The sequence below is a fragment of the Arachis hypogaea genome, chromosome 20 (assembly GCF_003086295.3).
Source record: "Arachis hypogaea cultivar Tifrunner chromosome 20, arahy.Tifrunner.gnm2.J5K5, whole genome shotgun sequence".
Lineage (NCBI taxonomy): Eukaryota > Viridiplantae > Streptophyta > Magnoliopsida > Fabales > Fabaceae > Arachis > Arachis hypogaea.
In genome coordinates this window covers 92,634,603-92,658,436 of record NC_092055.1, presented here as the reverse complement: position 1 = coordinate 92,658,436, position 23,834 = coordinate 92,634,603, and the positions used below count along the sequence as shown (strand labels likewise).

General features: G+C 36.5%; 1 protein-coding gene and 1 long non-coding RNA gene across 2 annotated transcripts; both read right to left on the bottom strand.

Annotated features, from left to right (window-relative positions):
* Window positions 1-7,024: 7,024 nt before the first annotated feature.
* On the bottom strand, window positions 7,025-7,678 carry LOC140182881 (uncharacterized). The gene is made up of 2 exons (XR_011879138.1): window positions 7,378-7,678; window positions 7,025-7,285 (listed from the first exon to the last, which is right to left on the bottom strand). It is a non-coding gene; the product is annotated as an uncharacterized lncRNA (long non-coding RNA).
* A 5,319-nt stretch (window positions 7,679-12,997) lies between these two features.
* Window positions 12,998-15,881, bottom strand: LOC112783384 (growth-regulating factor 7). Its single transcript, XM_025826320.3, has 4 exons — window positions 15,050-15,881; window positions 14,713-14,883; window positions 14,180-14,621; window positions 12,998-14,005 (listed from the first exon to the last, which is right to left on the bottom strand). The coding sequence occupies exons 1-4, from the start codon at window positions 15,576-15,578 to the stop codon at window positions 13,258-13,260; spliced, it is 1,890 nt and encodes a 629-aa protein (XP_025682105.1). The 5' UTR covers window positions 15,579-15,881; the 3' UTR covers window positions 12,998-13,257.
* Window positions 15,882-23,834: the final 7,953 nt, after the last annotated feature.

Sequence of the window (23,834 nt, the reverse complement as noted above, 5' to 3'; positions counted from 1 at the left end):
AATCTCTGAGACCTTTCCGGATGAGCATTTGTTTGCCATTCAGGAAACACCATGGTTTGCAGACATTGCAAACTACAAAGCTGCAAGGTTCATTCCCAAGGAGTACAGCAGGCAACAAAAGAAAAAATTAATTACTGATGCAAAGTACTACTTGTGGGATGAACCCTATCTCTTTAAGAGATATGCGGATGGTATAATCCGTAGGTGTGTGCCTAAAGAAGAAGCACAAAGGACCTTATGGCATTGCCATGGGTCACAATATGGAGGTCATTTCGGAGGTGAGCGAACAGCCACCAAGGTCCTCCAATGTGGCTTCTACTGGCCTACACTCTACAGAGATTCCCGAGAGTTTGTACGTAACTGTGACAGTTGCCAGAGAGCTGGTAATTTGCCTCATAGTTACGCCATGCCTCAATAAGGAATCTTGGAGATTGAGTTGTTTGATGTATGGGGTATTGATTTCATGGGGCCTTTCCCACCATCATACTCAAACACTTATATTCTGGTGGTAGTTGACTATGTATCAAAATGGGTTGAGACCATTGCCACACCCACCAATGATACTAAAACAGTGCTGAAATTCCTTCAGAAACATATATTTAGCAGGTTTGGTGTCCCCAAGGTACTAATCAGTGATGGGGCACTCATTTCTGCAACAAACAGCTTTACTCTGCCATGGTCCGGTATGGGATTCGCCACAAGGTGGTGACTCCATATCATCCACAGACAAATGGGCAAGCTGAAGTCTCTAACAGAGAACTAAAAAGAATCCTGGAACGGACTGTAAGTACCCGTAGAAATGATTGGGCACGAAGCTTGGATGATGCTCTGTGGGCTTACAGAACAGCATTCAAGACTCCTATAGGGACCTCTCCATACCAACTTGTGTATGATAAGGCATGCCACCTGCCCGTGAAACTGGAACATAAAGCCTACTGGGCAACCAGATTCCTAAACTTTGATGCCAAATTAGCTGGAGAAAAAAGATTGCTCCAGCTAAATGAGCTAGAGGAATTCAGATTCACTGCTTTCGAAAATGCCAAGCTTTATAAAGAAAAATAAAAAAAGTGGCATGACAGAAAGCTGTCATCTAGAATCTTTGAACCAGGACAAAAGGTTCTGTTGTTTAACTCTAGGCTCAGGCTATTCCCCGGGAAACTGAAGTCCCGGTGGAGAGGACCATATGTGATTACAAGTGTATCACTATATGGTTATGTGGAGCTTCAAGACATTGATTCTGACAAGAAGTTCATTGTTAATGGACAGAGAATCAAGCACTATCTTGAAGGCAATGTTGAGCAAGAGTGCTCAAGGCTGAAGCTAGATTAAAAGCTCAGCAAGGTCCAGCTAAAGACAATAAAGAAGCGCTTGCTGGGAGGCAACCCAGCCATGGGGCATCACTTCCTCTAAGCATTTTGCCCTATTCTTGATTTTATTTGTTTATATAAAGTTCACTGATACTAAGGTAAAGAGTCAATTGTATAAGTTCACAGGGTTACAGAAGGATTCTGCACACAAAACAGAGAAAAAGAGCTCACTGGCAAGAAAACGCCAGTAAAAGTCTGTTTTGGGCGTTCAACGCCCAAAAGAAGCATCCACTGGGCATTGAACACCAGTAAGGATAGCTATCTGGGCATTAAACGCCAGAAAAAAGCATCTTCTGGGCGTTTAACGCCAGATTTACAGCGTCCTGGGCGTTCAGAAAAACGCCCAGTGACAAAGGAGTTCCTGGCGTTCAACGCCAGAAAGAAGCAACAGCTGGGAGTTGAACGCCCAGGAGAGGCAGCATTTGGGCGTTGAACGCCCAAAACATGCAGCGTTTGGGCGTTCAAACGCCAGGATGGTGGGGAGGAGGTGAATTCGTTTTTACTTCATATTTTTCATTCTAAATTTAATTTTCATGTTTCAATTCATGATTTTTTGCATAAACATGTTAAGAACCCTGATTTCTAAAATCCCTAATTTCTAAAAACCCTATTTTAAAAATATCAAATATATCTTAATCCATAAGCACAAATCCTTTTTTTTCCAATTCAACTCTTTTTCAAAATTTTCAAAACAAATCTATCTCTTTTCATTCAAAAATCTTTTCAACTAATCAATATCTTTTTCAAATCTCCATACTATCTTTTTCAAAAATCCAAATCTATCTTTTTCAAATATCTTTCATATCTTTTTAATCTTAAATCATATCTTCTATCTTATCATATTTTTTTCTAAAAATCATATCTTCTATCTTATCTTTCTCCCTATTTTCGAAAACCCACCCCCCTCTCCCTTTAAATATGGGTTCGGCCTCCCTCCCCTCCCATCCACCATTGCACCTAGCTCTCCTTCTCTCCCTCTCCTTTCTTTTCTTTTTGCTTGAGGACAAGCAAACCTCTAAGTTTGGTGTGCTTATCCGTGATCACTAAGATCATGGCTCCTAAAGAAAAATAACCCACTCCAAGAGGCAAGAAAGAAAGCGTTCCAAAACCACTTTGGAATCAAGGAAAGTTCTTAACTAAAGAACATTCATCCATTATTACAAAATAATGGGTCTAAGATCAGTGATCCCGGAAGTCAGATTCGATCTGAAAGAAGACGAATATCCGGAGATCCAGGAGCAAATTCGAATCAGAAACTGGGAGATCCTAGCTAATCCTGAAACGAAAGTGGAAAGGAATATGGTCCAGGAGTTCTATGCTAATATGTGGCATACAGACAGGCAAAGACTATCTGGATCTGCTATCTATGACTATCGAACCTTGGTCAGAGGAAAGATTGTTCATACCCATCCTGACAAGATCAGGGAGATCTTAAAGCTGCCTCAGCTGAAAGACGATCCAGACTCCTTCAATAGGAGAATGATGAGAACAGACAAGGGTCTGGATAAGATTCTAGAGGATATATGTATCCCTGGAGCCAGGTGGACCACCAGCACGAAGGGTGTCCCAATTCAACTCAAAAGAGAAGATCTCAAACCAGTCGCCAGAGGATGGCTGGACTTCATTGGGCATTCTCTGCTGCCCACTAGCAACCGTTCTGAAGTCACTATTAGAAGAGCAGTGATGATCCATTGCATCATGATGGGAAAAGAAGTGGAAGTTCATCAACTGATTTCAACTAAATTCTACAAAATTGCAAACAAAAATTCCAAAGATGCCAGGTTGGCTTATCCAAGCTTGATTTCTATGCTCTGCAAAGACGCTGGAGTAAGGATGGGAATAACTGAGTATATCTCAGTTGAGCAGCCAATCACCAAAGCATCAATGGAAAAACAACAAGCACAGGATGACCCCATCAAGAAGAGAACACAGGAAATTCTCCCAGAAATCCCTCAATCTGAATACTGGGGTATCTGGAAACATCTATTACCAAGATGCAAGAAGCTATGGAACAAATACAGAAAGAACAGAAGGAACAAAGTAGCATTCTTTGCTATTTGCTTAAAGAACAGGAGGAGCAAGGGCGTGATCTAAGGGAATTGAAGCGCCAGAAATTATCTCTTGAAGGACCAAGCACCCCGCAGATTAAAGGAACATCCACCTCCCAGAACAAAGGTTGTTAAATTCCAATCTTAGCCTTAACTCTGTGATAACTGTTTTTATTAGTTTTACCTTAGGAGTCATATAGTAGTAATTAGTATCTATATTTTTTATTTTATCCCCAATTAAGCTATAATTTAATTTTATCATCATCATTAAACATGAATAAAATAGAAGAATTTCTTTAGAATAAGAGGCAATATTTTTGAGTTTTTAAGATAAATTCTAATTATTTACATGTGGTGGCAATGCTTTCTGTCTTCTGAATGAATGCTTGAACAGTGCATATGTCTTTTGAATTTGATGTTTAAGACTGTTAAATATGTTGGCTCTTGAAAGAATGATGAACATGAGACATGTTATTGATAATCTGAAAAATCATAAAAATGATTCTTGAAGCAAGAAAAAGCAGCAAAGAACAAAGCTTGCAGAAAAAAAAAAAAAAAGCAAGCAGAAAAAGCCAATAACCCTTAAAACCAAAAGGCAAGGGTAAATAAAAAGGATCCCAAGGCTTTGAGCATCAGTGGATAGGAGGGCCTAAAGGAATAAAATCCTGACCTAAGCGGCTAAACCAAGCTGTCCCTAACCATGTGCTTGTGGCGTGAAGGTGTCAAGTGAAAACTTGAGACTGAGCGGTTAAAGTCAAGGTCCAAAGCAAAAAGAAGAGTGTGCTTAAGAACCCTGGACACCTCTAATTGGGGACTTTAGCAAAGCTGAGTCACAATCTGAAAAGGTTCACCCAATTATGTGTCTGTGGTATTTATGTATCCGGTGGTAATACTGGAAAACAAAGTGCTTAGGGCCACGGCCAAGACTCATAAAGTAGTTGTGTTCAAAAATCAACATACTGAACTAGGAGAATCAACATCACTATCTGAATTCTGAGTTCCTATAGATGCCAATCACTCTGAGCTTCAATGGATAAAGTGAGGTGCCAAAACTATTCAGAAGCAAAAAGCTACTAGTCCCGCTCATCTAATTAGAATCTGAGCTTCACTCCAAAAAAACTCTGAGATATTGTTGCTTCTTAAAATTATTTGTATTTTATTTTATTTATCTAGTTGCTTGAGGACAAGCAACAGTTTAAGTTTGGTGTTGTGATGAGCGGATATTTTATACGCTTTTTGGGGTTAATTTCATATAGTTTTTAGTGTGTTTTAGTTAGTTTTTAGTTTATTTTCAGTAGCTTTTAGGCAAAATTCATATTTCTGGACTTTACTATGAGTTTGTGTGTTTTTCTATGATTTCAGGTATTTTCTGGCTGAAATCGAGGGAGCTGAGCAAAAATCTGATTCAGGCTGAAAAAGGACTGCTGATGCTGTTGAATTCTGACCTCCCTGCACTCAAAGTGGATTTTCTGGAGTTACAGAACTCCAAATGGCGCACTTCCAATTGCGTTAGAAAGTAGACATCCAGGACTTTCCAGCAATATATAATAGTCCATACTTTGCTCAAGGATAGATAACGTAAACTGGTGTTCAACACCAGTTCCATGCTGCTGTCTGGCGTCCAGCGCCAGAAACAAGTTAGGAGTTGGAGTTCAACGCCAAAATTGGATCCAAAGCTGGCGTTGAACGCCCAAAACAGCCCTATGCACGTGATTAGCTTAAGTCTCAGTCCCAGCACACACCAAGTGGGCCCCAGAAGTGGATTTCTGCACCATCCATCTCAGTTTACTCATTTTCTGTAAACCTAGTTTACTAGTCTAGTATTTAAACAACTTTTAGAGACTTGTTTTGTACCTCATGACAATTTTAGATCTGAACTTTGTACCTTTTGACGGCATGAGTCTCTAAACTCCATTGTTGGGGGTGAGGAGCTCTGCTGTGTCTCGATGAATTAATGCAAGTATTTCTGTTTTCCATTCAAACATGCGTGTTCCTATCTAAGATATCCATTCGCACTTCAATATGAATGTGATGAACGTGACAATCATCATCATTCCTCCACGAACGCGTGCCTGACAACCACTTACGTTCTACCGTAGAATGAATGAATATCTCTTAGATCTCTTAATCAGAATCTTCGTGGTATAAGCTAGATTGATGGCACCATTCAAGAGAATCCGGAAAGTCTAAACCTTGTCTGTGGTATTCCGAGTAGGATTCAGAGATTGAATGACTATGACAAGCTTCAAACTCGCGAGTGCTGGGCGTAGTGACAGATGCAAAAGGATAGTAAATCCTATTCCGGTACGATTGAGAACCTGCAGATGATTAGCCGTGCGGTGACAGCGCATCTGGACCCTTTTCACTGGAAGGATGGATGGTAGCCATTGACAACGGTGATCCACCAACACACAGCTTGCCATAGGAGGACGTGCGTGTGTGAATCAGAAAACAGAGGAAGCAGAATTTCAGAAGACAAAGCATCTCCAAAACTCCAACATATTCTCCATCATTGCATACAAGTATAATTTGTGTTCTGCACTTTTATTCCTTGCAATCAAATTTGATAAGTGAATTATTTTATTGTCTTCCTGACTAAGAGTTACAAGATAACCATAGATTGCTTCAAGCCAACAATCTCCATGGGATCGACCCTTACTCACGTAAGGTATTACTTGGACGACCCAGTGCACTTGCTAGTTAGTGGTACGAGTTGTAAAAAGTGTGATTTACAATTCGTGCACCAGACGCCTTCTTTAAATCCTTGTTTGCTGAAAAATTGTGGAGTTATAAGGGGTTGTGTACTAGAATAATTAGGATTTGATGTGTTATTAAATTTGTGTTTGTTCTAATTTATACTTATAACTATTTTCTCTATAAAAATTATTATTTTTATTTGATGGATGTCTCTGAATTAAAAAAAAAAACTATCAAAATTTCGTTTAATTTGTTTTAGAGCATGTTTAATTTGTTAGAAAATAATAATTATATCGGATAGAAGCTAAGATTCTAATTATAAGAATACTCTTCTAAATTTTTAATAATTTTTGTTGTTGGTAAGTATGTGTTTCAATAACATCACACATGATTTGAACCTTTGTTTTTCTATTGCAATGGGGCCATGGGGTACGGTCCTCGATCCCTTCCTAAACCTAAGTATCATAGCCACGTAATGCATTTGCCTATGAATTGATTTTATTAGATTACTTTAATTTATAAACTATAGGGAAATATAAACTATACATGCACTCTTGTCCTTCAACATGAGACACTTTTGACGTTATGCCGACACTCATATTCACCTTATAGGGAATCATCTTATTTTCAACATTGTAAGCTAAATTTGAAAAAACGTTCAGTGTGTATCGTTATTTTTTTAGTTTGTATATGTTCGGAGCGCAGATAATGCATTGTGTTGTTGCTTAATAATAATAATGTGACTAATGTATAAATCAAATATATAACTTCAAAACATTTAGTTTAAGGAAGTTAATGTACTATGAATAATGTTCCTCCAGTTCTTTTTTGATGGATGGACGGATTCAGATCGTTAGGCGGTCACTTCTCTGACAAACATCGCTCGTCTGCTGAATCCATTTAGCTATCTAGTGGTCGTAATTTTTTTTATCATGAAATTATGTTCTACATCCCATATGAAATTCAATTACATAAAGCGATTCAACAGCATTACTTAGTCGGGATAAAATACAATTAATTAATTCAACATTATTGAGTTCTTACTGACCACTTCTAAAACCATCCCTCTCTGGTCTCAGTCAGGGTCGTTGTGTACGTCAACTACTGGTGGTCATACATTGACTTAATGACTTCAAAGATCTCCCTGTGCAAGCATTGTTATTTGGTACAAACCTATCAGATAAAAAACCTAACATTAACAAACACATATAAACACATAAACTTAAGATTAACAAAATTAAGATTAAAAAATTGTATGTACTCACGCCTGCATACCATCGGGCCAATCCTCAGCTGGATGATGGGTGGTGGTAGTGGTGGGATATTCTGCTGGAGGCACTGGAGGAATCATCCACCGCGGTATCTGTCGCAGGATTTGTAGGGAGTGTAGCAGAAAGAGGCATGTAGTTCGGGTTTAGGACCATGATGAACTACTAGTTTGTTAGACCCGCCTGGGACATCACAGGGGACGACAGAGTAGTCGGGGTAGACATGACTGAACAGTCCCTGGAAATTTAGTGGAAACCCTCCATCTACTAGACTACCACGACCATGAGACCCACTCGATCTACCTCTGCTACCGCTCGTCATGTCTACAAAGAGAATATATTATTAACACTAATCAGCTTAAATACTATTAACGCTAATAAGCATATATACTACATGAATCGTTCAATAAAATTCTCCAGAAAAATTGGACATAACCTCCTCTTAAATTAGACATATATCCACCTTTACGGTTCTCACAAATCCAACCAATCTCAATCCACAGAATTAGTCAATATTCAACTAATTTCATAAGAATTAAATTCAACAAAACATCTTTATTCACATCATGCTAAAGTGAAATTGTCACCTTATTAGAGTATCATATCAATAAAATTTAAATATTGTATGAAATCTAAATGCTACGTAAATTGTATATCTATCAATAAATAAAATATGAGTCTACAATAGTTCACACTCTAAGTATCCATATAATGCAACTAAAAAAAGGAAATCAATAAATAATTCACCATACAATGAAGTAATATGTAATGTCACAAATTCATAGCCAATCTAGAATATAACAAATTTTTATTAGAACAAGTCATGGTAGATTACAGGAAGAAACTGAACATTAACATCACTAAGTTATTACAAGTGAAATAAAAAAAAACTACGTAAAAATATAAAATTCATATATGCAAAAAACAAATATGGTAAATAATATGAGAAGCTTGCAAAAAACAAATAATATGAGAAGTAACTTAGTAATATGCATCCTTGTTAATATATGCAGCAAAAAACAAATCTTCAACAATATGGTAAATAAAATAAATTCATATATATAACTTTTGGTATAAATATATTGCAGCAAGTATTGGCAAATTCATAAAATTCTCTTAAAAAACCCACAATATATGTATAAATGTATACTACCATATGAACCAATGTCAAAAGGGAATAACAATAATAAAAAATATTATAAAAAATGCTAAATCAGATTCTAACCTAGACTTGGCGGAGGACGACAAACCTGACACTAGACAAAGCGTGCTGGACGAGGGGAAGAAGATGTTGACATGAAGAACGGCGCTTGTTGGCGGTGAGAAGAGCAGCGGCTGCAACAGAGGCTAGGGGTTGCAATGGCGGCTGCAATGAAGACGTCGCAGCGAACGGAAGGTGCACGCGTCGGCGGCGGCGCGGGGGGGGGGGAGGGCCTGACAGCGCGGCGGTGGGGATGACAGCGCGACGCGGTTCAAAGGCAGCTAGAGAGAGTAAGGGAGAAGAGAGGTTATAGAGAGAATAGTTTCAAATTAAAGGGGGAGAGGAGTTCGCGCTTTGAATTTTATGGCTCATTACCGTTGAATTTATCGACGGATAAATCCGTCGATAACTCATTGTGGATGACCAAAACGTAGCGTTTCACTAAAATGGGTTTGTCGGCGAATTGTTCCAACGGTAAATCCCACGCTATATTTTACGCTTATTTTTCCCGTTTTCCCTCCAAGTATTACCGACGAATTTACCAGCAGAATCGAAAATCCGTCGATAATTGACCAAACAAATTCCACATCAAAACTGTCGGTAAATCCGACGCTAAATAGGATTTATAACTAATTCAACATGGTTTATATATATTTCAATAGTTAGTCCATACTATACATCTATGTTGTTGTTGTTGTTGTTGTTGTTGTTGTTGTTGTTGTTGTTGTTGTTGTTGTTGTTGTTGTTGTTGTTGTTGTTGTTGTTGTTGTTGTTGTTATTATTATTATTATTATTATTATTATTAATTTTTTATTTTTATTTTTATTTATCTTAAATTTTATTTAGATAACAAAAATTAAATTTTTTATTTTTTATTATAAAAATTTTAATACAATATTAAGAAATTATTTAACTTAAAAAATTTAATTTATCAAAAATATATTCAATACGTAATCTGCTGCAGGCTACAGCGGATGACGTCACCAAATTCATTCATAATCAGCGGTATTCTATAGCGGTTTCTACACTTCAGTTCTTTGCATAATCCTCTTTAAGCTGCAGCGGTTTACGTTATCAGTGCTCAACGTAATTCGCAATAGAGTATGGCGGTTTTATATGAAAATCTTAAAAATTTTGTAGCCTATAGCGATTTGAATAAATTACAGTTAGGACCAAAATATAAACTGTTTGAGAATATTGAATTTGTGTAATTGAGCTCTGATGGTCGTAAAACCAACTCAGCAAGTGCACCGAATCATATCAAGTAATACCACAATGAGTGAATATCCTTTTCACGAGGATTAATGGACTGAGCAAGCAATGATTAATTGATTACTTCTAATTAGACAAATCAAAAACAGAGGAATGAGAATTGAACATTGAACAGAGGCAAATAAATAGTAAAGTAGTGAATGAAAACAATGATGATGAGAATGTTAAGGTTTCAAAGATATTCACTCTCTAGGAAACAATCATTGTGTTCATTTATTTAAGGTTTACAGAGATCAATTCACAACAAATCATATATAATTGAATTTCAATTCCTTGACAACCCAATTTCTCCTTAATTAACTAACCGCCAATTCCTATTAGTCAACTACTTAACAAAAGAGGTTAAGCACAAATCTGATTTAGATTCAAATAAGATTCAAAAGCAATTCTTAGATTGAATTATATGTCACGTATTCAAACTAATCCTAGACAATTGAAACTTACAAAAAAGTATAATTTTCAAAAGTTTTCTAATCCGAATTATATGTCACTTATTCAAAACTAGACACAATTGAAAATTATAAAGTGTTGCACACTCTTTGAAACACTATTCCTAGTTAAACAAAAAAAAAATCATGAGAAATAGTTTTCAAGCTAATTCCAATATTAACTTTTCCAAAGCAATACTAGAATCTAAAACAAAGTTAGAATGTTTTTTGACAATTCTAATCTTTAAGGATGAAGAACAAAAATTCAATCATGAAATAGATTAATGTATAAACCTCAAACAAAATAAAATACTTAAATTAATCATCTATAAAAAAAATAAACAAAATTTCTAACCTTAACAGAGGAGATTAGTTGCTCATGATGCAGAGAAAATAAAAAATAGGATTGTAAAGTAAAAAGTGTAAAACGTGATAAAAAGCCTTGGATATATTCCTTAGACTTTATATATTCTAATCTAAACCTATCTTTCAAATTTAAAACAAAATAAAATAGAATCAAATCAAATGGTTTCCTAATTAATCTTAAACTAAAAGTGATTTTCTTATTCTATTTGAGATTCAAAACTTGGTGTGGTACTTTGTTGAAATTATGGGCTTGTAACTTGACCTTGGACTGAGAGAGTTGGCTTTACACTTGGGTGGAGTGGTGTTGCACTTGGATAAACACTGGGAGTTGGCCTAAGAAGATGGATGCATGGACGTGTCTGGGTGTGTATGGGCATGCCACATGAGGCTTGGAAGTGGCAAGGAAACTTGCTCACTTTTGGCCCAGCATGCCACGCCAAGGAGTGGCTTGGCATGCCCTTGAAAAAGCTATTTGAGGGTGTGGTCGATGGCGTGGCACGCCAGTTTTGCACGCTGTTTTTACGAGCTCAAATGTGAGGGTCGTTTGTGGTTCAAACTGAACGTCCACTATTAACATATTCATATCGTTTCGAAGTTCTGGATGTTAACTTTCTAACACCGCTGAAACTGCTCATTTGGACCTCTATATCTCAAGTTATACTCGTTGAAGTATAAAGAGGTCAGAATTAAGAGCATCTACAAATTCTCTTTACACTTCCCTAAAACTTATCTTCAACTCTTTGTTCCGTGAAAGGTTGCTTCCTTTTGCATGCCATCTTTTTTAGTTATTCCAGAGGCTTCTTTGGTGGTCCTTCTATTCCTTTGTTTTTGCCTAAAATCTTTTAACAACTTTTTAAAAATATCAAAACTCAAAGCAACTCTGAGAAACATTGATTAAAGTACAAAAATCTCAATTGTAATAAGAAAATTACTAACTTTATTTAAAAAAATAATACAAAAAAAAAAAACTAAAAGTGCTCATGCATCAAGCTCTAATTATTTTAAATGTGTAAATTGTCTTTTATTGAGTGTTGTATTTTGGTGAACAATTTCATAAGGAACAATTTGGATTATGTATTTAAACTACTTTAAATAGCCTAATTATATTACGATTAACAAAGTATGTAAAATTAGTTTTATTATGTTATGGCTCGAATTACATATTGTATATGCAATAACCCATTAATCAAATTAGTTTTTGATCCGTTAAATTGAAGGAGGAAAAAAAAAATCACAACTAATCCATACATTAAGTCAGTACATAAAACTAATTTGAAGAATCGCTTTGGAGCCGTATAAATATCTTTAAACCGTATGGTGCATGTATGTCTTATCAAATCCAAGTAATTTGAAGAGCATATATACTTACTGTGCTTTCACATGAAAAGCAATTGTACTCCGTACTGATAAAGAAGGATTCTTGTAAGGTAGGAAAATTACAAAGATGGATAATGTAGCTTCCTAACATAACAAGAGTGATCATATGGCACAGGCTTCTACTGTGTTGGAAGCTGAGAATGTTATTGCTGCCATGTGCCTAAGCAATAATAATCATGCACTACTTCAGTGGCTCCCCTTCCACTTCTTTCGTGCCTCTCTCTAACGTCTATTCCTTTTCATTTGCAACAGTTTCGTTATTGCACCTAACTCCTGCATCTTTTAGCATATCATTTCACCTTATCATGCCTCAATTTTTTGGGTTTAAATTTTTATGCTATTTGGGCTCCACCAAAGTACGATTCTTGTTGCTTTTGAGTTTTGACCCACCCCGTACAAAATTAACTGTGTTCAGGAAATTTTTTCAATTTTTAGGGTTCGAATGTTTCCTGTGAAATTTGGTTGTTAGATACTTTTTTTTCTCATTGAAATTGATATCTTCAATTTTTCAACAATACAACCATTCCATAAGGCCAATTTAGAGTTGTTTAAAATCAGCATGTCTAACATAGAAATGATTTTCAAACGTGCTTTACTGTATAAACAGTAAGTATATAGTTAATTATGTTATAAGGATATTTATTTATTTGCACATTTAATTGTATGCTTATTTATTTACTTTGATGTTTATTAAATTTAATATACCAGTTCATTTTAAAGTGTTCGAAAAACACATGTAATTTAATCAAAAGCTACGAACACCAATTCAAATATGCAAATAACATAATTGCAAAAAATGTAAGTGAAAGTGGAACAACTTGATATGTTGTGGTGGGAGAGAACACAGACATGAGTGGTTGACACGGTCAAAGGTATATTCATGTCTTCTCCAAAAACTTGGACCAAGGACCACAAATCGAAACCACCCCATGAACATTCATTTTCAGTTATAGTACATAACGGGGAAGAGAAATGTAGCAACTTGGAATTTATTAAAGCTGCAAAATAGTCTCTTCACATAAGAACAGGATACACAGGTTTGCGTTCATCACAGTTTTACTTTTTTACATTAACAAACAGCCCTAAACAAAATAACAGGCTATATAATTCACAAACACAGTTAGCTAAATATGCAAAAGCAAAGGCAAAAGCAAGATCACAAAACAGTGAAAGATAATCAAATTCAACAAAATATAAAAACTAAAGAGGAAAAAGAAGCTAATAACTTTTTTACTACTTCTGATTGAACCTGAGCAAGGCAATTTCAGAATTTGCCCCTGAAGATGGAACCCTTGGGCTGCTATTGCTACTGCTATCAGACAATGAAGCAAGTGTCTTGTGCAATACCCCAGATGGAGATGACACCATTGTCGTGGCCGGAGACGAAAGATTCGAATTGGAAGTGGCGGCGGCACCATCATTGGTGGAAGTGACTGTACTCGGCATTAGAACTTCAGCTAGTGGACCACCAGGTGTGGTGGTTGAAGCTACCCAAGGTGGTGGTGTGGGCCAATTCGAGAAGCCAGATTTAGTGCCATTGCTTGTGTTGTTCTCTTCCGGCTCTGGCTCTTCCATTAGGCCTAACCCCACTTCTTCATGCATATATCCACCTCCCATTGATAAATCAAGAGAAGAGAGGGACAGTTTCCCAATTGATGAAACAGAGTTCTTGTTGTCGGCATCATTAGTTTCTTGATCCGTTGCCGCGTTCGACCAAGCATCGATGAAAACCCTTGGTTTATCAGATTGGAGAGTTTCCATAGGAACCAGAACAGGGTTAAGGAAAGTTGGAGAGCGCTTATTGTGTTGCTGATCCAATCCAGGGCTATAGACTGGGAATGAGTTCATATATTGAGGCTCAGTGTTGCTGCAGGAACTCATAGCATTGAATCCAACTTTGTTGTTGTTCATCAGAGTGTTCCATTCTGAATCTGATGTTCCAAGCGAAATAGGATCTCCATTCAGCATCCAATCCAACCCCCTTCAAGATCATTTTACAAATCGGTCAAGAGGATTATTAGTCCAGCAAACAAATCTATAACAGAACAGGAACAAACAGAATATGAAAAAATTAAATAAAACGAAGAAAGAGAAGGCCATGAATGAAGACAGAAACATAATAAAAATCCAAACTTGAAAGTTGAAACTCACTCACCTGGGCTCCCTACTTGATGGAACAGAACCAGCACCGAAGTTGTGAAGAGAAAGGGAAGAAGCAGATTCAAGGTATGAATGATGATTGGTGGTAGCAGAAGCAAGAAAATGAGGTGAAGAAGGATCTTTTCTTGTAGAGTGGTTAGAGAATGCGACAGTAACAGCAGCACTAGAGGCAGCATAAGGATGAGAATCATGGCGAGCCCTCTTAAGTAGATTGTGTCCATTGTTATTGTTGTTGTTGTGAAGTTCCACAGGCTTTCTTGAACGGGGACGGCCTCTATGCATATGACGCTCACAGTACTTGTGATTAGGAGCAACCTCTCTTGAACATCTCCATTTCTTACCATCTGTTCTCCTGCACCTATTTGGTTCTGCATCATTATTGTTACTGCTTGAAAGCCTCAGATTGAAACCACCACCTCCTCCTCCTCCTCCTTCCACTGCTCCAACAAACAGTAGAATTAGAATACATAAACAGAAACAACATGAAAAGGCACAAACTTTTTGAGTGTCAAAGTGAAATAAACATACAAGGAGATGAGCGAGAAGCAGCAGCGATAGGCATAAGGAGTAGCTCTGGAGGAACAGGAATAGAAGCCATCATGTACTTGTAAATCATAGCTTGTCTTTCAAGTTCCCTCCATTGAGCACTTGTGAAAGGGAACCTCCCTAAAGATGCCGCCATCATTCCACCACTTGTTCCTAGATTAACACAAGCATGTTTCTCAGAATCTCCGACATAGTAAACAGTACTCTCTCTTTCTCTCTCTTCTGACCCTCTTTCACTTTTTTTTTAACCCGGTTAAAAAGATGCAATCTTTTTTAATATATAAATTATTAAGAACCAAACCCACAAAGTAAGAAGAACCTGGCGATTTGAAGGGATGGCGAGTAGTGGTTGTGGTTGTAGTTGTAGTTGTAGTAGCAGAAGAAGGAGAATAATACGGAGAGTGAGAAAAGTGAAAAGGCTGCTGCAAAGGTTGTCTTGTTTCTTCTACAGATGCTGCTGCACCATCATCATCATCATCATCAACAACGGTATTAACACCACTATTAGCAGCTACAGCGTTGTTTATACTATGATTATGATTAGTAGTTAACAAATGGTGCTGAAGCGTGGGACCATCACCATCACCATCGAGAGCAGAAGCAGATGAATCACTGTCAAATGGACGGTGGTGATGATTATGATGCACCATCATCATCATCATCATCATCCTCGTCTTACTAGGAAATGCTTCAAGATAATTATTATTAATATTAATATTATTATGCTGCTGCTGCTGCACCTGCACCTTGTTACTCACACTACCCAACCCAAGAACATTACTATTACTAGTAGCAGCAGCAACACTATTTTTTTTAGTTTCCTTGAGCGAAACGCCAAATTCACCCATTGCTCTGAACTCTCGAATAGGAAAAGATCACTTTTTTGAAGTAAGGAAGATACTTTGTGTTGAAGTTGAAGTTAAAGAAGGGGGGTTGTGGGTGTGTGCAACAGTAAAATAATAAAAAGTAACAAACGCAAACGTGGAATCTTCTCTCTTGGTGGCGATGCCAGGTGTTTCTCAATGGAGAAAAGAAAGTGAGAGGGTTGATGGGGGATTTATGATCGAGTTATGGGTTGCCGCCATTCTCGCCCTTTGCTTTGCTTCCATGCTTCCAACATTCGCACCTCACGCTATCGGACAAAATAGTGTGAAAGCTTATCCCTTTTTTTATTATTTATTTATTTTTATTGTGGTAACGTATCTATCACTTTTGCGTGCATGAAAGAATACGGCCGCATTTTAAAATCAACTATTAAAATAATTATTAATATAAAATATATATTAAAAATATATATATTTAAATGTATAATAATTAATCTTAATAATTAATTTTAATATATAAATAATATTTTTAAGAAAGGTTAATATAATCTTATCTTGTTTATTCTGTCTATTTGAAAAAAAAAGGTACAAATTTTTGGTTGAATTATTGTTGCTTGTTAAACATATTTTGAGTAAGACACTTATTGATATTTATTTGATATTTGTATTTTTTGTTTAATTATATTTTAATAAAAAAATAGATACATTAAACATACTTAAATACATCTAACCTTATTTTTAATATGTATTTATAAAAAATTAAAAAATATATATATTATTATTTATTAAAATAAAAATATATTTAAATATTTTATATAATTAAAAAATTATAAAATTAAAAAAATAATTTATATTTTAATATCAATAAAATTTTAAAATATTTATAATTTATCTAAAAAATATTTTATATTTTATATATTATGTCTCATTATATCTGTGTTATTATAAGAAAATATATAATAAAATAGAATATAGCTAAAGACACTAAATTCTAATGTTAAGAATGGCAAAGCAAATAATTTATTTTTACGGCTCCGTTAAGACCCGCCTCAAAAACAGAATAGATCAGTTTATCCTGCCAAATAAAACGGACTCAAGATGCTAATTCGCCTCGTTTTATTGTGAGTTGGCAGGCTAACCGCTTAAATTAAAGAAAAGTAATGAAATTAATATAAAAAACTTGATAATTAAAAAATTAAATATAAATAAAAAATATCAAATTAATGTATAATTTTTTAGTATCTTCTTTTATATTTTTAATTTCAATAAAATTATTTAAAATAATATCTGTTAATAAAATCTTTATTATTTTTAAAAACAATTCACACACACATATATATATATATATATGAGTAATTCACCTAAATAAAATAAATGGATCAAATATTTATCCAAATGTAACAATTAAAAAATAATTACTTGGTTGTCCTATTTTTTATTTTATGTAAATTGTGAAACTCCTTTCACTTTTTACAAAAACATGTAAACTGTGGTACTCCTTCCACAGTTTATGAATGAAAAAATGTATGCACAAATCGTAGTACTCCTTCCACGGTTTATAAAGAGAAATTTGTGTGTATAAAGGTGGTATCCCTTCCACGGTTTATAAAGAAAATAATGTGAGCACAAACTGCGGTACCTCTTCCACGGTTTATGAAGAGCTATATATATACATAATCCGCGACACTGAATGACAGATTATATTGTTGGGTGTTAGAGTTGTTGGAGGTGAGAGCATTTGGGAGAGAATCCGGGGGCATCGAGACTTTGGCGTGGTGGGGTCATGGAAAACCAAGATCGCATGTACCGATTGAACAACATTGCTCACGTGGCTGGAAACATCAACTAAGAGATTAGTTTTTTATATGTTAAAATTTCATTAGTAAGGAGTTAATTTTTTTTGTTAATTTATGTGTTAGAATGTTATGTGTACTTTGTGTAATATAAATAATTTATAGTGTAGTGATTTGTACGTTAAATTTTGATTAGTATTTTAATTTTTTGCTAATGAACCATATTTTTTAAAAATTTGATTAGTATCGAGTTAATTTTTTCCTTAATGAACCATATATTTTGAAAATTTGATTAGTGTCAAAATAATTTTTTCTTCCACATGTTGCAGCCGACTAGGTGTATTTGTAGTATTAGGAGACAACAGAATATGCCTCTACATGAACGGATCTGGCTGTATTAGGAAAATGCGGGTTGTATCACTTGGCTAAACTGAACAGTCAGTGGTTCTGGGTTGATGAGCCTCTACTTAGCGCATTTATTGAGAGGTGACATCCTGAGACGCACACCTTCCACATGCCGTTTGGAGAATGCACCGTCAATCTGAAGATGTGGCGTATTAGCTAAGTTTGCCCATTGATGGGGAGGCTGTTAGTGGGTGCCTCACTGACTTTGAGCAGTTCATGGACAACGGAAGTCCAGCGTGGAAGTGGTTTCAAGAATTATTCAGCGAGCTATCGCCACCAAATAAAGTCAAGCAGATGACGGTTCACTTCACATGGTTCCATGATTTCGGGTGCTCCCATCAGATGCGAGTGAGGAGACAGTGCGTATATACGCGCGTGCTTACATTATGATGTTGCTATCAACTCAGATGTTTCGGGACAAGAACGCGAACCGGGTTTACCTTTGATGGTTGCCATTTGTGGCGTCGATTGACGAGTTGGGAAAATACAACTGGGGCTCAACTGCACTTGCCTGGTTGTATAGATGTATATGTCAAGTGATAAACAGAAATTTCGTTAACTTGGCTAGACCACTTCAGCTACTATAGTCCTGGAATTTTTGGAGGTTTCCCACGCTAAGGCCTAGTGGTTTTGACATGTTTGGATTTTTGCGACATACATGTCTATTTTGATGTACTATCGTTTTCTACGCAATGCTTCCAATGAATATTGTAGGTGGGCAACATATCTACCAATCTTCGATGACAAGGAGCAAAGAGTGGTGGCAACACGTCTTTCTTTGGATAGATTGTGTGATCGAGACGTAAGTTGTTTAGTTGTTGTTGTTTATCAAATTCGCAGTTCATATCATGCATCTTTTTATGGTGTTATCTAGACTTAACTTGTCCTTTACAGTTTTTATGGGAGCCGTATTCTGTTCCTGAGGTGGCAGCAGTTGTCCATCCAGAGATACTGGTTGAGGAACATAACAAGCTGTGGAGGGTGGTCACAAGATTGATATATTTTGCCGTGATAGAGTGGCATCAAGTTGATAGAGTGGCATCAAGTTGATAGAGTGGTACCGCAGCTCGACGACGTACAACATCTCCCTCAGCTGGCTCTGAACATAGACTGACTCCATGCAAAGGATGGTAGGGGTGGAGATCGATGGTTCCTCACTTATTATCAGACATGGCATCTGCATTGGAGCAATAGGGTTGATTCAGTCATCCAGTTCGAGCGAGGTGTTGATCCAGGTCCATCGGGAGAGTACCTGGACTGGTGGCATCGTGTGGCCCACATAGTTCTGTCTTCGGATGTCGCATTTCATGATCCTAGGCCGATGGTTATCTCAGAGGAGGCTCGTCACAGAGGCTTATCCCAGGCACTTGCCAGGGTGCAAATACTGAACATGTCTGATAACAAGCATCTTGAGTAGCGTCGATGCATCAGTACATGTGCCACCAATTGAGAGTGGCGATGATTAGAAGACGTGATGGATGAAGATGAAAGGGATGCTAATGATGGAGGCCATGTCAATCATCGTGTTCGTTGAGATAGAGCCAGACGATACAGGGGGAGAGGTGGTCGTGGACAGGCTGCAGACAGCAGTAGTCCTATGGGTGCAGAGCAGGTAGATTATACTGTGGGTGTGGGTATCAGAGATTTTGACACTGGGCTCGATCACGGTACCTACACTGTCGGTAGCATCTCTCAGTTGTTCGAGGATGTCGAGACACATGTCTTTACTGATTTTGCTACCACTGGTATGAGTATGGACATTGGGGATCATGTCAGCGAAACACAATTCTATATGGACATAGCAGACATGCTGAGGGACAATGATGGTATCTATTATAGGCCACATATGTCGGATGTCTAGTCACAGGTTGCCGAGTACTAGCCACAGATGCAGGATGTTCAGCCACAGATGCAGGGTGTTCAGCTACAGTTTGCAGTGGATCTCAATGAGCCTGCAGGTAGTCCATATGACACATGGTTCACTATGGAAGGGACTCCCACATCAGCATTTGGTGCGGTACCACCCTCTACATCCAGAGCGGAGCATGTTCAGCAACCGACTAGGGTGAGGCGTCTTGCTATATGTGGCACCGGGTCTCAGTTGCTTGGTGGTTTTGACATTGATGACGATGATACCATAGAGGATTTGGACTAGTGACCTGTAGCCATATTTTGGGCATTACTTATGTTTTATGATATTGTGTAATGCATATATATGTTTCATGGTAATGTGTTATGCATATATATGTTTTATGATATTATGTTATGCATACCTTTATTGTAACCGCAGCATCTGCTCTAACCAACGGATAGATCCTTGCACAGATAACGTGGTAATCAAGCTGCCGGTGGTCGATCGAAATCGAGGTAGCCAAGTAAGTGTGCGGACAGTTATACCTTCTGACCTCTTAAGTGCCCTTTTGTGCACGAAGCGAGAGGTGAATCAACCAAGTGCATCATTTGCTGAACTCCTTGTATTTCCCATGATGCTTTAGATGATCTGACTCTAAGACCCTATACTCAACACCTCAACGGATGCTATAATCTTTCACACTCAAAACAGCTTCCTCTTTATTCTGGAATGATTGCCCAATTTGAAATTCTGTAGAAGAACCCCCAACGACAGCATCTCCGTCCGGCTGTTGCCCCATTGCCTCCAATTTAGAGTTGAAAAGTGCAGAGGGTACTGCTGTGTGTCGAAACTTGATGGGCCATGCTGTGTATGTGGATTGGCACCTGTATCATCATCACTATCCCCAATTATATCAACAGGCTCTTAGTCTAAATCATCCTTCTGCATTGCATTCTCAACTCGATCAGGTTCTCCTAACCCTACAATATCAGGAATAATGCCAGGACCACTAGCCACCTCAACTATCTGTTGCCGAACCGAATGGTTCTTGAATGGTACAGAACCAGCTGCATCTATAGGGTCTAAATCAGGTGCAAAGGAAGGAGATACAACGGACGGACGAGCTGGGCAATCGTAGCCATCGAACTAAAAGCACCACATATGGCAGTCGACTGAAGATTAGCTGATGCCCCAGAATTGTCAACACCGACCTCCAACTTCGCATACAGCTCATGTATTTTGACCTCTGAAAAACTCCTACAACAATAAAACAGAACCCGAAGATCTTCATTGGATGCTATCAAAAACGTATCATACTTCACACTGGTTGGCACAATTGCAATAGGGATCTTATAGAATAACTTCTTCACCCCAAGCTTCTACAATATGGTGTTCTTTAGATCTGACAACGTATTCGATGAACTGATAAATACACTCAAGGATTCTCTGTCAGTGAACTTCACACTGTATCTCTTGCTTCTATGAATTTTTCCAGAGCAATGTACTAGCATTAGGAAACTCTCTTTATCAATTGCCATTGTAAAAATGATACTCTTCTATACAATTGATTTCACCGAGTATATATAGAGTTTTTACTCCTCATAAACCGTGAAAGGAGTAGAATGGATTATGTATACATACTTACTATTCATAAACCGAGGAAGGGGTACCACGATTTACGTGTTTTTTACATTTTTCATAAACCGTAGAAGGAATACCACGGTTTTCATGTTTTTATAAAAAATAAAAGGAGTTCTACGATTTACATAGAATAAAAAATAGGAGAACCAAATAATCAGTTTTCAATTATTGCATTTGGATAAATATTTGGTCCATTTATTTTGTTTAGGTGAATTGCTATATATATATATAAAAGAGTATAAAATACAATAAAATTAATAAAAAATAAAAAGAATACATTTAAAAATTATATAATTAATAATTTTTATAGCACTAATCACTATTTTATTAAAATAAATAAATAAATAATATTTGATCTAGTGAATTAGTTTGCTCCACCTGTCAAAATTTGCAAATTTGACAATATAAATTTAACAAATTTTTTTAAATTAATGGATTTAACATACCGGATAGATTTAATTTAATTTGTCATTTCTATTTCACGTCTATTATTTTTATTATTAGCAATGTTTGAATTTTTAATTTAATATAGAAACTATAAAAATATTATTGCTGATATAATCTCTTAGTTTAGTTGTAAAAATAAAAGATAAAACTTTTTTATTTTAAAGATAAATATTTTTTTTACTTTTTTTATAATAAAAAATTATCTATTTTCATTTCTTTTCGTTTAATTATTGTAAAATACTCAACCCAAAAGGGAGTAAATTTCCATCTCTTTGTCCCTGATATTGTTTTTTCTTTTTCAGCATTTATATTTCAAAAACAAAATCTAAACGGATCCCCATAAACGTGACTTGCCCATACGCAATAATTTTACATTTTTATACAGTAATATTATATGTACACAAAAAATAAATTATTAAATATAAATATATATTTAAATATAAAATATATTAAAATTAAATTAAATAATATAGATATTTATATATATAAATATATAATAATTAATTTAATAATTTTTTTTATATGTACATAATATTTTTTATTTTTATATAAACAACTCAAACTAAATAATCAAATAGACAATTATTTTTTTATTGTGATTGAGAAAAATATTAAAGAATTAATATTGGTTTACAACATTTTCAATTGAAGAGGAATATCCACACTTTTACTAAAATGCGTTCCGACCTCCAAAACTAATGAAGTTTTAGAAGAAGTTCACAGCGGCAGATGCGGAAACTACCTAGGAGTACGGTCATTAGTTAAAAAAGTGATCCGAGTTGGCTTCTTTTGATCAACCTTACAAAAGAAGGCAGCCGACTTCATTAAAAAGTGTTTGCTCTGTCAAAAGCATGCTAACTTTCACGTGGCACCTCCAGAAGAGTTCATCAGCTTGACTTCACTTTGGCCATTTGCAAAATGGGGTTTAGATCTCCTCGAGCCATTCCCACAAGCTCCTGGACATGTAAAGTACCTCATAGTGGGTATTGATTATTTTACTAAGTGGATCGAGAAAAAACCTTTAGCAAACATCACAGCTCAAAGAAGTCGGAGGTTCCCCTACAAGAACATTGTCACCCGGTTTGGAGTTTCACACTCCATCACCACGAACAACAGAACTCAATTCACCGACTTAGCCTTCAAAAGCTTTGTGGCATGCCTCAAAATTAAGCAGCAGTTCACGTCGGTAGAACACCCCCAGGCCAATGGACAAGCAGAAGCTGCAAATAAAGTCGTGTTGGCCAGTTTAAAACGCTGACTATAAGGCACAAAGGGAGTATGGGCGGACGAGCTTCTTCAAGACTTGTGGGTATATCGGACAACCCCCCATTCAACGAAAGTGGAATCTCCTTTCTAACTTGCCTATGGCATAGAGACCATGATACCTATAGAAGTCAATGAAGAATCTCCGAAGGTTAGTGATAAACCCATATTTTATGATGTATTTTGTGCTCAATTTAAGTGATTTATTCAATCCTTCATCCACTTATTCATGTAAATTGCATGGTTTTACTTTCCCTTCCTTATTTTATGATATAAGTGAAAAACATGTTTCCTATGCTTTAAAAATATTGATTTTAATTACCCTTTTATTACCATTCGATGCCGTGATTTGTGTGTTAAGTATTTTCAGATCTCATAGGATAGGAATGGCTCAAAGGACAAAAAAGAAACATACAAAAATGGAAGGAAAGCACAAAAATGGAGTTTTGAAGAAAAAGACAGCGACGCGAACGCATGGACGACGCGAACGCGTGCCTAGCGCGAAAATGCAGCGACGCAAATGCGTAGATGATGCGGACGTGCGCCTTGAGCAGAACGCAATTGACGCATACGCGTGACTGACGCATACGCGTGACAAGGAAAACTCCCAGATGACGCAAACGCGTGACAGACGCCACGTATAAAAATCTGCAGAAAACGCTCCCAGTGATTTCTGGACCCTTTTTCGGCCCAAATTCAAGCCAGAAACACAGAATATAAGCCAAAGAATGAAGGAATCAAACATAGAGGGAGATACAATTGAATAATTCATAATTTTTAGGATTAGATGTAGTTTTTAGAGAGAGAGGTTCTCTCCTCTCTCTTAGAATTTAGGATTAGGATTTCTCAAGTTTAGGATTATTTCTCTTCAATTACAGG